This window comes from Populus nigra, chromosome 5 (assembly GCF_951802175.1).
Source record: "Populus nigra chromosome 5, ddPopNigr1.1, whole genome shotgun sequence".
NCBI classification, from domain to species: domain Eukaryota; kingdom Viridiplantae; phylum Streptophyta; class Magnoliopsida; order Malpighiales; family Salicaceae; genus Populus; species Populus nigra.
Window position 1 is genome coordinate 7,456,136 of NC_084856.1, and position 16,554 is coordinate 7,472,689.

General features: G+C 34.8%; 2 protein-coding genes across 2 annotated transcripts; one reads left to right on the plus strand and one right to left on the minus strand.

The window, feature by feature from the left end:
• Nucleotides 1-5,299: 5,299 nt before the first annotated feature.
• On the minus strand, nt 5,300-8,355 carry LOC133693286 (uncharacterized protein At4g37920-like). Its single transcript, XM_062114472.1, has 6 exons — nt 8,020-8,355; nt 7,521-7,897; nt 7,224-7,392; nt 6,416-6,660; nt 5,909-6,096; nt 5,300-5,573 (listed from the first exon to the last, which is right to left on the minus strand). The coding sequence occupies exons 1-6, from the start codon at nt 8,159-8,161 to the stop codon at nt 5,414-5,416; spliced, it is 1,281 nt and encodes a 426-aa protein (XP_061970456.1). The 5' UTR covers nt 8,162-8,355; the 3' UTR covers nt 5,300-5,413.
• A 97-nt stretch (nt 8,356-8,452) lies between these two features.
• LOC133693284 (pentatricopeptide repeat-containing protein At4g18520, chloroplastic-like) lies at nt 8,453-12,253 on the plus strand. Its single transcript, XM_062114471.1, has 3 exons — nt 8,453-10,587; nt 11,804-11,936; nt 12,016-12,253. The coding sequence occupies exon 1, from the start codon at nt 8,591-8,593 to the stop codon at nt 10,463-10,465; it is 1,875 nt and encodes a 624-aa protein (XP_061970455.1). The 5' UTR covers nt 8,453-8,590; the 3' UTR covers nt 10,466-10,587; nt 11,804-11,936; nt 12,016-12,253.
• Nucleotides 12,254-16,554: the final 4,301 nt, after the last annotated feature.

Here is a 16,554-nt window from a genome sequence, read left to right on the forward strand (position 1 = left end):
AAGTTGTCATCAATTATTGATTCATCATTTTTTCTTCTTCTTCTAGGCCAAAACCCCTTCTCAAGAAAAGGGATTGATAATTTTTCTTTAATTTTACAAATTGAAACATTACTCACTATTATTTTATTTATTTAAACATTAATTCATCACAATTTCATAGATTAACCCAATCAACCTCACAACTCATACCATAATTATACATTAATATAACTAATAAAATCTTAATACACTAAATATATCAATTTAATTAAGAGAAAATGGTTTGTTACCTTCTAACTTAAAGAAATAAGAAATGAAAAGCTTGAAATCACCATAAAAAATTATTTTCCTTCTTCTTCCTTATTTTCCTCTCAATATCGCCCACTTTAAAAAAAAACTTCCTTGTTATCCTTTGAGATTTTCTTGTTCAAACCCTTCCTATTACACTTTAATCACTAATTCTATCTCTTTTGTGAATTTTTTTGGATGAGTCTTGATAAATTTTCACTCAATTTCTTCTCCCTTTCAAGCCCTAGCATGGTCGGCCAAGTATGGCTCGTTCTTCACTCCCCACTTGTTTAAATACTTACAAGTTTTCCCTCTTTTTTCGTTTAAGGACTTCCTTGTTTTGTTTTAAAACATTTAAATCCAAAAGTTTGACACTCAATTTCATCATTGCTCAACATTAACCTCATTAGATCATAATTTCTACTCCATCAATTTCTATTATTATTATTATTATTATTATTATTATTATTATTATTATTTATTTTTGTCCTTTTTAAAAAAAAATAAATCAAAATACAAGAATTTACCTGGAAGTTACATAGCTACTCTATTATCTAACTAGATCTTTGGTATGGTTATCGTTAAATAAGAATGAAGTCTAAAGACATACCAAAGATGATATTTTAGACACATGAAAGGAATAACGAGTTTTTGTTAATTCCATTTAGGCTAACTAATACACCATCCATATTTCAAAGTCTCATGAATGAGTTATTCAAACCATTCCTTAAACAATTTGTTTTAATGTTTTTTGTAGACATTTTAGTATACATCAATAATGAAACAAAGCATATTAATCATTTGAAATCTATTTTGAAAAGTCATGACTCAATATAAATTGCATGCTAAAACATCTAAATGTAGATTTATGTCTAAGAAAGTTGAATACTTGAGATAAAAGTCATGGTAGAATGGCCTAAGCCTAATAATTTTTTTTTTGGATTTGAGGAAACCCCACTTCCCGGAAAGCACACTTTGTGGGCCCAGGTAAGTGAGTAAAACCCCGGCTGTCCCAGGCTCTTACAAGAGGTGCACGCCCTGACTCGAACTCGAGACCTGCTGTGGAGATCTTAAACCCTTTACCACCACGCTACGCCTCTTGGGGACCTTAAGTCTTTTTAAGGGTTTTTAGGCCTAACTAGTTATTATCATAGATTCATAAAAAAGTTATGGTATCCTAGTTAGCCTATTAACTAATATACTTAAAAAGAAGGCCTTTTGTGAGAACCTAAAAGCCAAAAAGGCTTTCCAACAACTCAAACAGACAATGTCTTATCCATCAGTGCTAGCTCTACATTATTTTGCTAAACCATTTGTAGTTAAATGTGATTCATCAACGGGTTATAGGTCTTATGATGATAGTGTAGAAATGGAGGCCCTATCTATTGGGCCAAACATTCAGAATCAAGACTGGCAAAAAAAAAGTTTTAAATACCTTAAAAATAGAAAATTAAAACCTCGGTTCAGTATAAATGAGTTTCTAAACTTCTAGGGTATGACTTTATAGTTGACAACAAGGCTGGGAAGGATAATTTAGTTATGGATGTCTTATCTAGAAGAATATAAAAGTTAAATAGTAGAGAATTATTAGCTATTACAATGTGGAAGAGTGAAAGGCAATATATGTTCTTAACTAAAAAATATAGAAAATCCTTAAACAACTAGAAGGGGATTCACTCAAGGCATTAAAATATCAACTACATGGTGAATTACTATTCTATAAAGAGAGGAACTATATATATATATATATATATGTATATATATATATATATATATATATATATATATATATATATATAACGTTATCCCCTCAAGCCTGATATCATGAAATATATTCATAATAGTCCTATACGAAGGCATTTAGGATTTGAGAAGACCCTCAAAGGTTAGGAGGGATTTCTTCCAGGTATGTATGAAATATGAGGGAAAGGCTCACATCAAAAGGTGTAAGGTGTGTCAAAAGGCTAAGCTAGAAATACTAAACCCTCTAGTTTATTGCAACCACTTTCAATTCCACAAATACACTAACCATCCATTTTAATGGATTTTATAGAGAGGTTACCACTTTCTGAAAACAATATTGTAATCCTAGTTATGGTGGATTGACTCTCAAATTATGCCCATTTGATGTCATTGCCTCACCCCCTACTCAGCTTTTAAGGCAGCACATGTGTTTTCACAACAAGTTCTAAAGTTACATGAACTTCTAGACTCACCAAAAAAATTTAGCAAGAGCTATTCAAGGTTCAAGTTGTTGAGAATCAAATGTCAATTACCTACCACCTCCAAACCGATGGACAAACTAAAGCTACCAAAAAAACTCCAGAAATGTACTTGTGGTGTTTCACCAGAAAAAATTCTAAAAACTTATCTAGGTGGTTTGGTCATGGCAGAGTGATGTTTAAATAGAAACCACCATTGTTCCCTACAAACTACCTTTTTTTAAGGTCCTTTATAGTTACAAACCACCCATATCACTCAATTATGTTCCAAGGTTGACTGTAAACTAAGTGGTTGAAAGTCATCTCAAACATAGAACAAAAATATTACATAACAATATACAAAATCTACTCAAAGCCCAAAAAAGACAGAAGATACAAGCTAATAAAAGAAGGAAGACAAAAAATATAAAGAGGGGGACTGGTTTTACCTCAAGCACTAGACATTTCATCAATTAAGCATTTCATCGAATAAACAATAAAAGTTAGCTTACAACTCATTTCAAATTAAAAAGATGTGCAGTAGGCTTGCCAATTGAAGCCTCCCAAATACGTTATGGTGCACAATGTCTTCCATGTCTCACTCTTGAAGAATAAGGTGAGGAATGAAGACCACCTTGTACCGCAGCTACCCCTTTTCTAGGAAGAGTTAATGAAACATAAATCAGAGGCAGTGTTGAGGCAAAGAAAACGAGTGACAAGAAAAGAAAGTAAAAAAGAATTATTTCTAAAGTTCCAAGGCCAAACAGAGGAGGATGCTAATTGGGTTTATGTAGATTGGATCAAAGAGACTTATCCTCACTTTGAGGATAAGGTTCCTTGATGGGTAGGGGAGTGTAATGATTCTTTGAAGTGAGAAGAATAGAGAGATGCACCAATAGAATGAGCAAAGACTAAAGGAAAGACCTAGATATTTAGGTAGTGTTTGAAATTGTGATAGTTGTTGTTTTTTAAAGTGATTTTTTTTTGGAAATTCGTTAAAATAATATTTTTTATATTTTAAAATTTATTTTTGACATCAACATATTAAAATGTTTAAAAATCATAAAAAAAAATTAATTTAAAGCAATTTTTTAAATGCAAAAACAAAGACACTCTAAATTCTTGAGAAGCAAAGAATGTGACACTTGGCATTTCAGTTGTTATAGCTAGCAATCATTATTTCTACTTTATTAAACGTTCTCGTTCATGGAAAGCCAATTCAACCAATTTTGGTCACTCCCATGAAATCTGTGCCAACTGGTCCAATTTAAATCTGAATTGTAATCAAACCAGCTTATATAAGCTTAATTAAGGAAATGCTAAGTGTGCAATTTTTGAGCTATTTTGGGAATTAACACAAGGAAGCCCGACCAAACTCTAATTAGTTACCAAATTTTTTTCCTCTACAATTGTATCCCTATTTCTCTTGGTTTTTCCAACCGAATTCAATAAAACTTTCCTCAATTTATCCCATCTAGTTACAGAAAAGCCATTTGCTGAAACAAATTACATTTCTCTTACAAATTTTATCCGAAACTTGATAAAACAAAGGTGCAATCTTTACATCATAAGTTCAAAATGAATTACAAGGAAATGCAATACGTATTCAACTTATCAACTAATCTTAGAGGGAATGCAATATCTTGCTACATTCTATTTTGAACACTTCCGAAAAAAAAGAAAGGTGGGGAAAAGAGAAGGTGGAGAATATCATGCAAAAGAAAATTCAGAGCATAAAGATTAGAAATGTCAGCTAAAAATTTCTAACATTTTACAAAAACAGAGTTAAGGACAATCTATCAGATGCAGTGCTTGGGAACTCTCCAACAGTGTATTTAATGAAATGGCAGAGTTTTCATTTCATACAGATTGTTCAACTTTTGCACTTGCTTGCATGACTTGAAACTCAAAGGTGAAAGTGGCACAATAAACAAAATTAAATGAAGTTATAAAAGAAGGTAAAGATAAATAAATAAACGCATCGTTATTATGATCAAAATGCTAACAGTGACAAGTGTTCTTCGATTTCAAATTTACTGGAGTAGAGAATTAATGAAATGTTGAAGATATATACCTTGAACAAGCAATTTTCAAGTTAAAAACAAATCGAACTTCCTTGGATGAAGATAGTGTTGCCAATAATTTCGCAAATGCTTCGAAAGTAGATGCATCAAAAGGAATATCTAAACATAGCGAGTTTACATATGCCACACTTTTCTTGAGAAGTGAAATCCTCTTTTGCAAGTCCAATTACTGTTTACTTTTATTTTTACATTTTAGAATTGCTTTTAAAAGAAAATTTAACTTTTTTTATTTTTTTTTTAAATTAATATATTTTCTTATATTTTCAGGTAGGTTATTTTGATACACTGATATTAAAAATAATTTTTAAAAAATATAAAAAATATTATTTTAATATATTTTAAAAATAATTACATATTTTAAACGAGAGTTATGTGTTTCCACATAATGTGGATTACAAGCCCGTCCTTGAAGAGTTTTGCGGAATCTTTGCTGTGGGCGTGATTCCTTGCGCGAAGCTGTAGCCAACGATTTTCAGTTTCTGCCAATGAGATGGGTTCAAGTTTTGGGTGTGGGCCCTGTTTCGATTGCGTAGGTTAATGGTGTAGCCACGTGGCACTCACTTCTAACCATCTTTGGAAGTTTTGCCTTGGGCCTGCCAGTGTTCTCTAGATGGGATAGGTTGTTTATAACCTTCAAGGGTCCTGTCTGCATTTAGGCCTAAGATAATGTTTAATATTATAGTAGCTTCAGAGGAGTTCTTATTTGCAAATATATTAAAATAAAATAAAAAAAAAAACAACCCTTGATGGACTATAAGAGCTACTGGTGTTTCAACAATCATCTATGTTAGTCTTACAGATACTATCCTCAAGATAAGAGTGATCGACAACGCTAATCAAGGTTCGCTTTCATGTCCAGAATCACATGAAATGGTCTTTCACTAGCTTCTTCAGTTCCTCCATCTTTTTTATGGTCTTTGGACTCATCAGATCTCTAGCCTCCCTCATGAGTGTGCCTTCTTGACTTAAATGGTAAGCATCTACCATAGCTTTTATCCAGCTGTATAGCTTTTCTGGGGTCCTACAAAATAGCAGCAATTCAAATGTAATGAAGTTATTAAAGAAATGTTCTGTACGTGTAGATTGAGAAGTTGCGGGAAAAAAACCTCTGCTTCCATCACAAAATCATGCAGGAAGGATCTAAGCAATCCTACCTATCCATAGTATCCATCATTTTCTTTATGATTTTTAACAAAAGTACTCAATCAGGGCAATTTCCCTTGGTCAAGAAACAGCCAAGTATATGCTTGAAACCTTGACTAAGGATGTTTATGTCAATCAAACTAGCAATGACTAAGAAACAGCTGATAAATCCATGCACAATAAACATAAAACAACCAAATTTCATGTACATACGTGTATAGAGAGTCCACATCCTCCCCCTCAAGTCCTTCTCCTTGAGTAAATGCATCATTTAAGGCACACAAACACTCCTCAGGATCCTCAATTGTGAGAAGATACTTCAGTATTCTAATGTCCTTGGGCACATTCCTCTGAAGATTACCTACTGCTGTCTTGTATAGGTGATAAAGTACATCCTTGACCTGCAACACAGAGCAACAGATGATCCACGCTAGAGCAACAATCTAACAAAAAGAAATAAAATGATGAATCTGATAATTCTTTTCCAAGGGCTGGTTTGTGCATTCTGAATGAAAATGGCATGGCAAACAAATAATCACTGCTCCATTCCCCTTAGAAGGGGGAAACGACATGACAGTAACAAACACTATTGCTTCTTGTAATGGTTCCTGCTTGACAATTTCATGTGATCCATCTGCGTAACATGACTGCTCTTCTATTTTGTCTCACTATCTATGAATGGAGAAGAGAGCAATTGTCTGAGGCCAGAAATCACTCTACCTCATCTTTTGTCATGTTGGACTCTTTAGCGGCTGACCATGCTTTTGTGATCATCAGTACCAATGCTGAATCAAGTTTATTTTTTTCAGCCAAATCATCTATCTTCTTGCAAGCAGCATCTAAGGAAGGAGAATTGATGATATCTTGGAGCTTTATTTCTGCAGCATTCAATACTTCTGTGTTCTCTGTTGCACTATCATAAGCTTGTACAGCAGCCACACAGTCATTTCCAAGCTTTGCCAGGGCTTTGCAAACGAGAAAATACAACTGAGTATCACCCAATACACAAGACGAAACAGGGAAAAAAATGTATTTTCAGCTCAATCCTAATGGCATGTTTTCCATTCATGCTAACGTTCAACAAGAAGTCTTTGACAAATGAAGGATTAGCCCAATCATTGGAGCAGCATCCAATTATACTTGAAGAAAATAAAGGATAAAAGCCTATCCCCATCATGGACTTTGCACAGCTATGACAACAGAGTATGCTTGTCTGAAAATCTCAGCGAAGTTACAGCAGACAAGGTGATTGAGATCTGACTGCTATTGCCACAAGCTCACATGCCACTGCCATGGATGGAGGTGAATCAATCTTTCAAGAAAATAAAGCGCATATTTTTATATAACAGTATCAGTTTTTTTTTTATCTCTAGAACAGGCAACAGGTAGCATAATTATACAACTTCCAATCTTGCTACCAGTTAGACTTGATATCTGATCACCCCGCCACAACCAACTAGGAATACAGTGTTCACACAAACAAATTATCAATAAATACATCACCAAAAAGGTGAGAGCACACACTCACCATTTTGCTCACTTGGATTGTCATGATATGATTGTGCTACAGTGTAAAGATGCGCAAAAAATTCTTTCGTGAAGTCTTTACGATGTCTGGCAACAACTTCACTTAACTCCGATGGTGCCTTCTTGATCACTCCAAGAAGTTCATTATGCCTTTGCATATCTTCATCAATCTATCGAAACAAAATTCACAAATTAATCCATACCAAAACACACACAATTAAGAAAGATATCGCATTGCCAGCCAAGTAAAATAGGGAGTTCACATAACTACAAGCTTCATTAAATACTAAGAACCAACCTCTTTAAATTTCCTTGCAAACTTGAGTAGATTATGCTTCTTCCCAGGATCATCCTCGCTATCCGCTCGTTCCTGAGACCTCTTGTAGAAATGAGGCCGTAAATTGTTCCATTCCTTGCTAAAAGCGAGCAACTTTCTCCAGTCATTTGGAGCGGGCTTGTCGACCATGAAAACATCAATTAATTTATCGCATACTCGTGCCATTTTACCATCATCAACACCATCATTTTCGTCATCGTTAATAGCCGCTGGTTCAGACGAACCAGAAAACGACACCTTCTCTCCTTCACAATCACTCGGTACAGTAGTTGTGCCCCCAACAGCAGCAACAAGAGAGGATTTTCGCCGCCTCGCTGACTTAACTGGTAAGCTACAGCCTGGAATTTCATAAAATATAAGCAATTTCTCACACTAAAACACCCAATTTGTGGCAATTACCGGAATTAAAGGTTGGAATAGCAGCAATAAGAAAAAAAATCATTGAACGGCTTTATATTACCATTGAGTTTCGAAGAGATAATAGGGTTTGAAATTGAATATCTGAAGAAGGAGAGAGAAGGAGACCGACGTCGCGAGGTAATTGAAGAAGCCGGTACAGTCAGAGAACAAGAAGCCTGCACAGAAGCACAGGCAAGCTCCATTTTGGAGACCAAATTATTAGTTTCCCTTTTCAGTTTTTTTTAGGGCTTCTTATTTATCAACTAACCAGTGAGCGACCAGGCACAAACAAAGAGATTCAGATTTAAGACTTAAGAGGAAGAAAGAGGGTGGGTTTTAGAAGAAAAAATTTGGAACCATCTGATCTGATATTTTCTCGAGGTTTTAGCTTGTTCTTCGAGATAGAAAACGGTGTCGTTATCAGGACCCGTCTTCCTAAATAAAACTATTCGTTCCAAACGACGCCGTTGTTTTGCAAGGGGAAATTAGTCCTTTTCAGCAAGTATTGCTGTTAAGGAGGGAAAAAGCCAACGGCTCTCCCAAATTTATCCCTGCGACCCTAACTACTCCAGCAGAGTTTTTTAAAAAAAATAAGAAGAAGAAGAAGAAGAAGAAGAAACGACGGTGCGCAAATGCTCTCTTTAATGGCATGTGTTTTACCAAACACGTCTCTCCTCCAACAATCTTCTCCTTTCAACATCCAACCACCACTGTCCTTTACAAAACACAAACGCGCTTCAAAAAAAGGAAACAGTAATAATTACTCTAATTCTCATTGTTTCTCTTGCAAGAGCACTAGTGATTCACCTTCTTCTTCTTATTTTGAATACCCAGCAACCACAAATTCTCCAGGATATAAAGGAACCCCAGGTCTTCATTTTTCAAAAACAGAATCAGCAAGTGAATTTGTTGACTCTAGTTTGCTGGCACTTTGGTTGCAGTCTTGTTACAGGGTAAAAGACATTAGAAGAATACACGCGGTTTTCTTAAAGTGTGTGAGAGACTCGGGCACTTATGTCAATAATAATTTGTTAAGTGGGTATTTGAAATTAGGGGAGTTACTTGAGGCGCGAAAGGTGTTTGATGCAATGCCTGAACGAAATGTTGTTAGTTGGACGGCAATGATAAACGGGTACTATAAGTTTGGTTTAGATGATGAAGCTTTAAGTTATTTTAGCCAGGCCATAAAGGATGGGGTTGTACCAAATAGCAAGACTTTTGTGTGTGTGTTGAATTTGTGTAGTAGAAGATCAGATTTTGAGTTAGGAAGACAAGTCCATGCTCGTGTTGTAAAGGGTAACTGGAGGAATTTGATCGTGGATAGTGCTGTTGTTTATTTCTATGTTCAATGTGGTGATTTGAAGAGCGCATTTTGTGTGTTTGATCGGATGGTCGAGCGGGACGTGGTTTCTTGGACAACAATGATTACTGCTTGCTCCCAACAAGGGCGCTGTGAAGAGGCTTTCGGGATGTTCACACAAATGTTGAATGGTGGGTTTTTGCCTAATGGGTTTACTGCATCTGGCATTTTGAAGGCATGTGGAGAGGAGAAGGCATTGAAGTTTGGGAAACAAATACATGGGGCTATAGTGAAGAAGATGTATAAAGATGATGTTTTTGTTGGGACTTCTTTGGTGGATATGTATGCTAAATGTGGAGAGGTTTCAGATTCTTCAAAAGTTTTCAATGGGATGAGGAGGAGGAACACGGTTACATGGACATCCATTATAGCAGGGTATGCTAGGAAGGGGCTTGGCGAGGAGGCTATATGTCTTTTTCGAATAATGCAGAGACGACGGGTAGTTTCTAACAACTTGACCATTGTAAGTATGCTCAGGGCATGTGGCTTGATTGGGGCATTGCTTGCTGGGAGGGAAGTTCATGCACAAATCATTAAGAATTGCAGCCAATCAAATGAATACTTAGGAAGTACTCTTGTGTGGTTCTACTGTAAATGTGGGGAGTCCCATACTGCTTCAAAAGTCCTGCAACAAATGCCTTTCAGAGATGTTGTCTCATGGACTGCCATAATTTCTGGTCATGCATGTCTTGGGCATGAGTCTGAGGCCCTCGAATTTTTGAAAGAAATGATGGTGGAAGGTGTGGAACCCAATTCATTTACTTATTCATCAGCTTTGAAAGCATGTGCCAATCTTGAAACTGTTCTGCAAGGGAAATTGATCCACTCCTCTGCCAATAAGACCCCTGCCTCATCTAATGTGTTTGTAGGTAGTGCTTTAATTCATATGTATGCCAGATGTGGGTATGTATCAGAGGCAATTCAAGTTTTTGACAGTATGCCAGAGCGGAATTTGGTTACTTGGAGGGCTATGATTATGGGCTATGTAAGGAATGGGCTCTGCCAAGAGGCTTTGAAGCTCATGTATAGGATGCAGGCAGAAGGTATTCAGGTGGATGATTACATCTCTGCAAAAGTCCTTGGGGCATGTGGAGAAATAGAGTGGGATGCAGGGCATTCATCTGAGTACTGCTTGCGTACTAGTTGAACTTCATCCAGGTGTAAGTTACATTTGAACGAGAGCTTGTGCATAGCTGTCCATATTAGAAATGTGCTGATTCTTATGGAATTTATGTTGCCTGGATGAGGGGGCCCAAATTACTGATCAAGGTACTTACCCTGCCTCCTAATTGCAGCTTTTCCTACTTTCCTTTAGCAAGGTGGAAAGAAATTAAAAAAAAAGGGTACTCTGGAAACTTCAATGATCAACATTGCTTGTTGTGTTGTTTCTTGGCTGATCAGTAATGTTGGAGGCCTGTTGAAAACATGATGCTATATTATATCAGCAACATGAAAATATCACGTGTAAGATCATGCTAGGGTCTATTTGCTTCTTAAAAAGTGCTCTTAAACGTGACCCTGAGTATTTCTTCAAGAGTGCTCTGTTTTACTTTACCTACTCGAGGTCTATTTCAGCTCTTCAAACAATAATATGCCTTTGTTTCTAGCATTAACAATCTTCCCTTTAACGTGCTGACTGCTCTCAGCCTCACATGTATGGTACATGCACACAATGGAACTAGACAAAAAAAATTGCCAAAGAGTTAATGGCGAGATAATGATTCCTCCATCATTTCAAGTCCCTGTGTACAAGTTTTTTTATGCAAATTAGATGAACTTCGAAGTAAAATTACAAAACGATATGCAGATATTACACAAACTCAATCTTTTAAGAGATCAGGTGTTAAAAAAGCATGAAAGTTCTGCGAAACTTAACACCCTTTTTTTAAAAGCATGACTAAAAGCAGTCATTTGGAACACAGTATACCTAAAAAATTTATTTCCACAAAATAGTTCACTTGCAAAACCTTCAAAGATTGCCTTGGCCAATTCTTTTGTAGTTATTTGTCATTCCACCACGGGGCAATAATAAACAAAATCTTCCACAAATCCCAATTCACGTAGCTTAGTTTAGTGGTGATTTGGTGAGAAAGCAAGCAATGGAAGAGTTAAGAAATTAACTGGTGCATCAGGACAGGAGTTGAGGTCACCATCATGGTCTTCCCGCTATTTCCCTTCCCTCCCTATAAATAATAAATGAATAAAAAATAATCTCCTCTTTTATAATTTTGAAATACTCTACTTCTTTTTCATTTTTCTTTTTTTGGTTATCATGTCTTGATAGTCTTGTAGGGTTCTGCTTGCAGGTCAGTGTTATTCTGCTATTTCTTTATTCTCTTATTATTATTATTATTATTATTTTGGAATCATCCATTTTAGTGGATGAACAAGGGATAGTGTTCTGTTTGGGATTTTATTTGTGTCATAACCAATTATCTCCTTTAATCCACTTTGCACTTGTTTTTGGGTGCCCGATCTGGACCAGCCTTTCGATGCTACTCACCTGGGGATGTTGATAAAGAACTGATGGAGGCTGCCTGTGATTTCTTAAGAGGTGGAGGACTTGTTTTTTATTTGAATGCCAACACTGCATTTGTAAGCAAGATCCTCTAATAATGGTAAGTTTTTGTGTAGGGTTTTGTTGGTTCTTGAAAATTGTGGTGTTTTCTTTTCAATGATAATCTCCTCGGTTTGCAGGCTAGATGTGGATTCTGGCAAGCATGAGGTGGAGGTACTCAAGCATTTTGGCCATAAATCTAGATTTTTAAGCTGAAAAAATTGTTTTGGTTTGAATAAAATACTTCTAGAAAGGACTGTTTATATTTTAATATTTATGGGTTGTGTTGTACAAAACATATACAAGAAAAAATAATTCTTTATAACTTAAAGAATTATAAATTCAAATCCAAAATTATAATAGATTGACCAAAAATAATTATTTGTAGTCTAAAAAATTATTTTACAATAAACTCAAGCATTAGCCTAAGCCTACATGCACTTGTGTGGGTTGAAGCATAAAGTTCACTTTGCTTATGACATATTTCTTCTAAGAAAAATTGGGTGTTTTTTGGGTCCAATTTTAACTCCTCAACTTTCTACTTTATAAACACCAAGAAATTTTATTTTTTTCTATGTGAGAAAAGTTTTTTTAAAGAGTTTTGAGTTTCATTAAAACATATCAACAAAAAAAATTTTGAAATTAATTTTCTATTCATTCGTTAATTTATTTAAATCAAGTTAATGCTACATTTTAAAGAGCTTGTATTAGAGATTAAATTCCCATAAAATCTAAAACTAGGCTCTGTTTTTAATTTGGTATCAAAATTACCCATTAACCAAAACAAACTTTTCCAACAAGTTGTATTCCTTTTTTGTATTTAATTATATTTATGATGTTGATTTCACATGTTGGATATGTTATGATTAGTTTATTCTATTGTTATTTAGAGGAAATTATGGTGATTCCATTGAAAGACTACAAAATGTTCAAGAATTAACACCCTATTATTTGGATGGGTAATTGTGTCTTGTATCTATATTTCTTGCTCTTATTATAATTAAAATTGGCTTGTTAAGTTTTGGTTATCAAAAGGGTATTGAGTAGAGATATCATTTTTGTTGTTGTTGTTCTGGTTGTTGTGGTGGAAGCTCTTGTACGGCTAACTTTAGAGTTGGGGAGTTACGTTTCTTTTAAAACTATCTTTTATGGGTGTGTGTATTTTACAATTACTCGGTTTTCTATTTAGGAATTAAAAACAAATTATCTATAGACGATTCTCTTTTATATAGGATGATATTTCATCAGTGCTCGTAAATAAATGGTTAGAACCTTTAAAAAAAGTTGAAACGAGAAATAATAGTGAGGATTATGAGGTTGCAACTACTTGGGCTAAAGCAACCAAAGGGCAAGTTGAGCATGTCTACGGTAATCTTGAATCAAGTTCTTGCAAAAACATAGCAATATTTTTTTTGTTCTTATTTGTTTCATTGTTGAATTTTAGAAGGCGTTTTTCGAATAAGCCAATTCATTTGAGATCCTGCAGATCCACTCTTTTTCCTATTCAAAAACAAGCCCCTTGTCTTTATGTTTTCACATCAAGAATTCTTTGCAAATAAAGAGATGTTAAAGGATTTTTCTACTTCCTAAACAGATCCTCCTATATCTATATATACACATTAGTTTATCAAGAATATGCAAGAAAAACACTTTAAACTATTGATTTATTGCTAGAGATGACTTAGAACCAAGAGTTTATTATCTAATGGATTTTTCCGTTCTAATACTCTATCCGAGAGTTATCAGTATTTGTTAAATTTATTCCTATCTAATGGAAGGCTATTGAATCAAATAACAAAGGCATTGTTGAGAAAAATATAACTTTTCCTGGATGAAATAAAAATTGAATTTATGTAATAAGAGAAAGGTTTAACTATTTCTGTCCAGCTAAAATATTCTTCTAATGACTTTAAAACAATGAGGGTTGCATTGGTGAGCATCATTTCTATTTCAAAAAAAAATAGTATGCAATTGCAGACTGATGTACAAAAAATATTGCTTTATCATATGGAGAATTCTTGCATGCCACAAGAAACTTTTCACCAGCAAAAGACTTATACCAGAAGGTGTTATCGTATATAACTTTAGGACTCTGTTAATATTAGCTAGAAAGATTATCTTTCCATGAATAGAGGCTAAATATTAAGAATCAGTTAGACTCCATGTATAACATATACTTCCATGTATAGATGGGAGGGATATATAAGAAAAGGAGGGGAACTCACGACAAATTAATAGGTTCTAAAAACAGGTTTCTCTGTTTCTATTTTCTTTGGGTTTTTTAAGTATTTTGACAGTTTTCTGAGTATTTTGACATGGTATCAAGAGCAGGTTACTAGATTACCTGTCTTTCACGAATTATTTTCTCTCTCAAAAGAGCTTCATTGTGGATTCTTTATTTTTGGCATTGTCTTAGTTGATTTTTGGAGTTCTTGATTTTCGATTCAGCAACTAGGATTTCATCAACTTTTGTTGTGTTTTTAGGTTCTATTCTTGTTTCAGTGGCTTTTGGATTTCGATGTTTTTTCTCTGGTTCAGTTGTGCTGTTTCGGCGCATATGTTTTCTATTTTGAGTATCAATTTTCAGCGTTATTTGTTCAATATTTTGGCGACTTCCTTCCTTTCGACACCTTTATTGTTATTCTCGCATGTGATTATTTTCCTCTAATGGATCATGTCTTACGATAAAGTAGACTCGTTTCATATTCGGTTTACTAGCAAAAATTATTCTGCTTGGAAGTTTCAATTTAAATTATTTGTCAAAGGAAAAAAATTGTGGGGTTATATTGATGGGAGTGTTCTCGTACCTCGAAGGTCGAGGCTTTGCCTAAATGGAAAATCAAGGATGCTCGGGTTATGACTTGGATCCTCAGCTCAATTGAGCCTCACCTTGTTCTCAATCTAAGGCCTTATACAATCGTCACCACCATATGAAATTATCTGAATAAGGTTTATAATCAAGACAACACGACTCATTTCAATTAGAGTATGAGATGGCTAATTTCATACAGGGAAGTCTCTTAATTAAGGAATATTTTTCTGGTTTTCAAAATCTTTGGGCTAATTATTCATATATTGTTTATGCTAATGTTCCCATTGCAACTCTATTTGTTATTCAAGCAGTGCATGACACAAACAAAAGAGATCAATTCTTGATGAAGCTTCATTTTGATTTTGAAACTGCACGTTCTAATAAGAGATTAATTCTTATTCAAGCAGTGCATGACACAAGCAAAAGAGATCAATTCTTGATGAAGCTCCATTTTGATTTTGAAACTGCACGTTCTAATAAGAGATCAATTCTTCTTCAAGCAATGCATGACACAAGCAAAAGAGATCAATTCTTCATGAAGCTCCATTTTGATTTTGAAACTGCATGTTCTAATATGATGAATTGTTATCTTGTACCATCTTTATATGCTTGTTTGAGTGAATTCTTTCATGACGAGCAGCGTATTGTAACTTGAGCTGCCATGGAACATCAGGTTAATACTAGTGCATATATTTTTATGGCTTATGCAACACAGGGGAGGAATAAGGGTAGAGATATGCATGTTGTCTAATAATTTAGTTGCAAAGCTTTTGGTCATATTACTTGGGATTGTCCTAAGAAGTTCTATACTTACTACAAGAAACAGGGTCATATCATCTCTGCTTATCCCATTCGACCTGAACGAAAGCATGGTACTATTTATCATGCCTCCATTGATGCCTCTAATTCTGCTACAATGCCTGCTGCCTCGCCAATTGTTCCTATTCCTACTCCTACAGCCTTAACGAACCTGAATGCACTCACTTCTACAATGGTACACCAGATGATCCTTTATGTTTATTCTGCTTTTGGGCTCTCAGGTAATCATAAAGTTTCTTTTAAGCCATGATACTTTAACTCTTAGGCCTCTAATCATATGATTAATATTGTTATTCCTCTTTCCAATGTCAGAAATTATAAGGGAAGTCTGAAAATTAACATCGCTGATGATAGTTCTTTATCTATCAGTGTTGTTGGTGATCTTTCCCTTTCCTTAACTTATGTTTTTGTGTCCCCTAACCTCTCCACAAATCTTATTTATGTTTGTCAATTAATTGATAATAATTGTGATGTTCATTTCTCCTGTTTTGGTTGTGTTGTGCAAGATCAAATGTTAGGGAAGATGATTGCAAAGAGGCCTAAAATGGGCCGACTCTTCCTATTTACATTTCTCCTTCCACTATTATTCCTAGGTTTTCTTTACTTTCTTTTGCATGTAATGTTGTTGGTTCTAGCAATAAAATATGCCATAGATGTCTAGGCCACCCAAACTCTAATGTACTTCGTACTTTGTTTAATTCTAGATTATTAGGAAATAAAGCATGTTCTTCTCCTGATCTTTCTTTTGATTGTACATCATGCAAACTTGGCAAAAGCAAAGTTCTAATTTTCCTCATCATGCATCTCGTGCCTCACAATGTTTTGTCATTATTCTTGAGGTATTGCACCTGTTGTTTCTCATGTGCATTACAAGTATTTTGTTACTTTCATTGATGACTTTAATCGCTTTACTTGGGTTTACTTCCTCTGGGCTAAGGCTGAAGTTTTTTTCAATCTTTAAATGCTTTATTGCACTTCTTGAAACTCAATTCTCCGTCAGCATCAAGGTCTTGCGCCCTGATTCTGGCGACGAATATATGTCTAATGA

What these genes read in the sequence shown, in the direction of transcription:
- LOC133693284 (XM_062114471.1), top strand. Translation starts at nt 8,591, where the DNA reads ATGCTCTCTTTAATGGCATGTGTTTTACCAAACACGTCTCTCCTCCAA.
- LOC133693286 (XM_062114472.1), bottom strand. Translation starts at nt 8,161, where the DNA reads ATGGAGCTTGCCTGTGCTTCTGTGCAGGCTTCTTGTTCTCTGACTGTA. An exon ending in TTGCAAGGAAATTTAAAGAG is followed by an intron (nt 7,393 to 7,520) that starts GTTGGTTCTTAG and finishes TTGTTTCGATAG; the next exon opens with ATTGATGAAGATATGCAAAG. An exon ending in CAATCCAAGTGAGCAAAATG is followed by an intron (nt 6,661 to 7,223) that starts GTGAGTGTGTGC and finishes TCGTTTGCAAAG; the next exon opens with CCCTGGCAAAGCTTGGAAAT.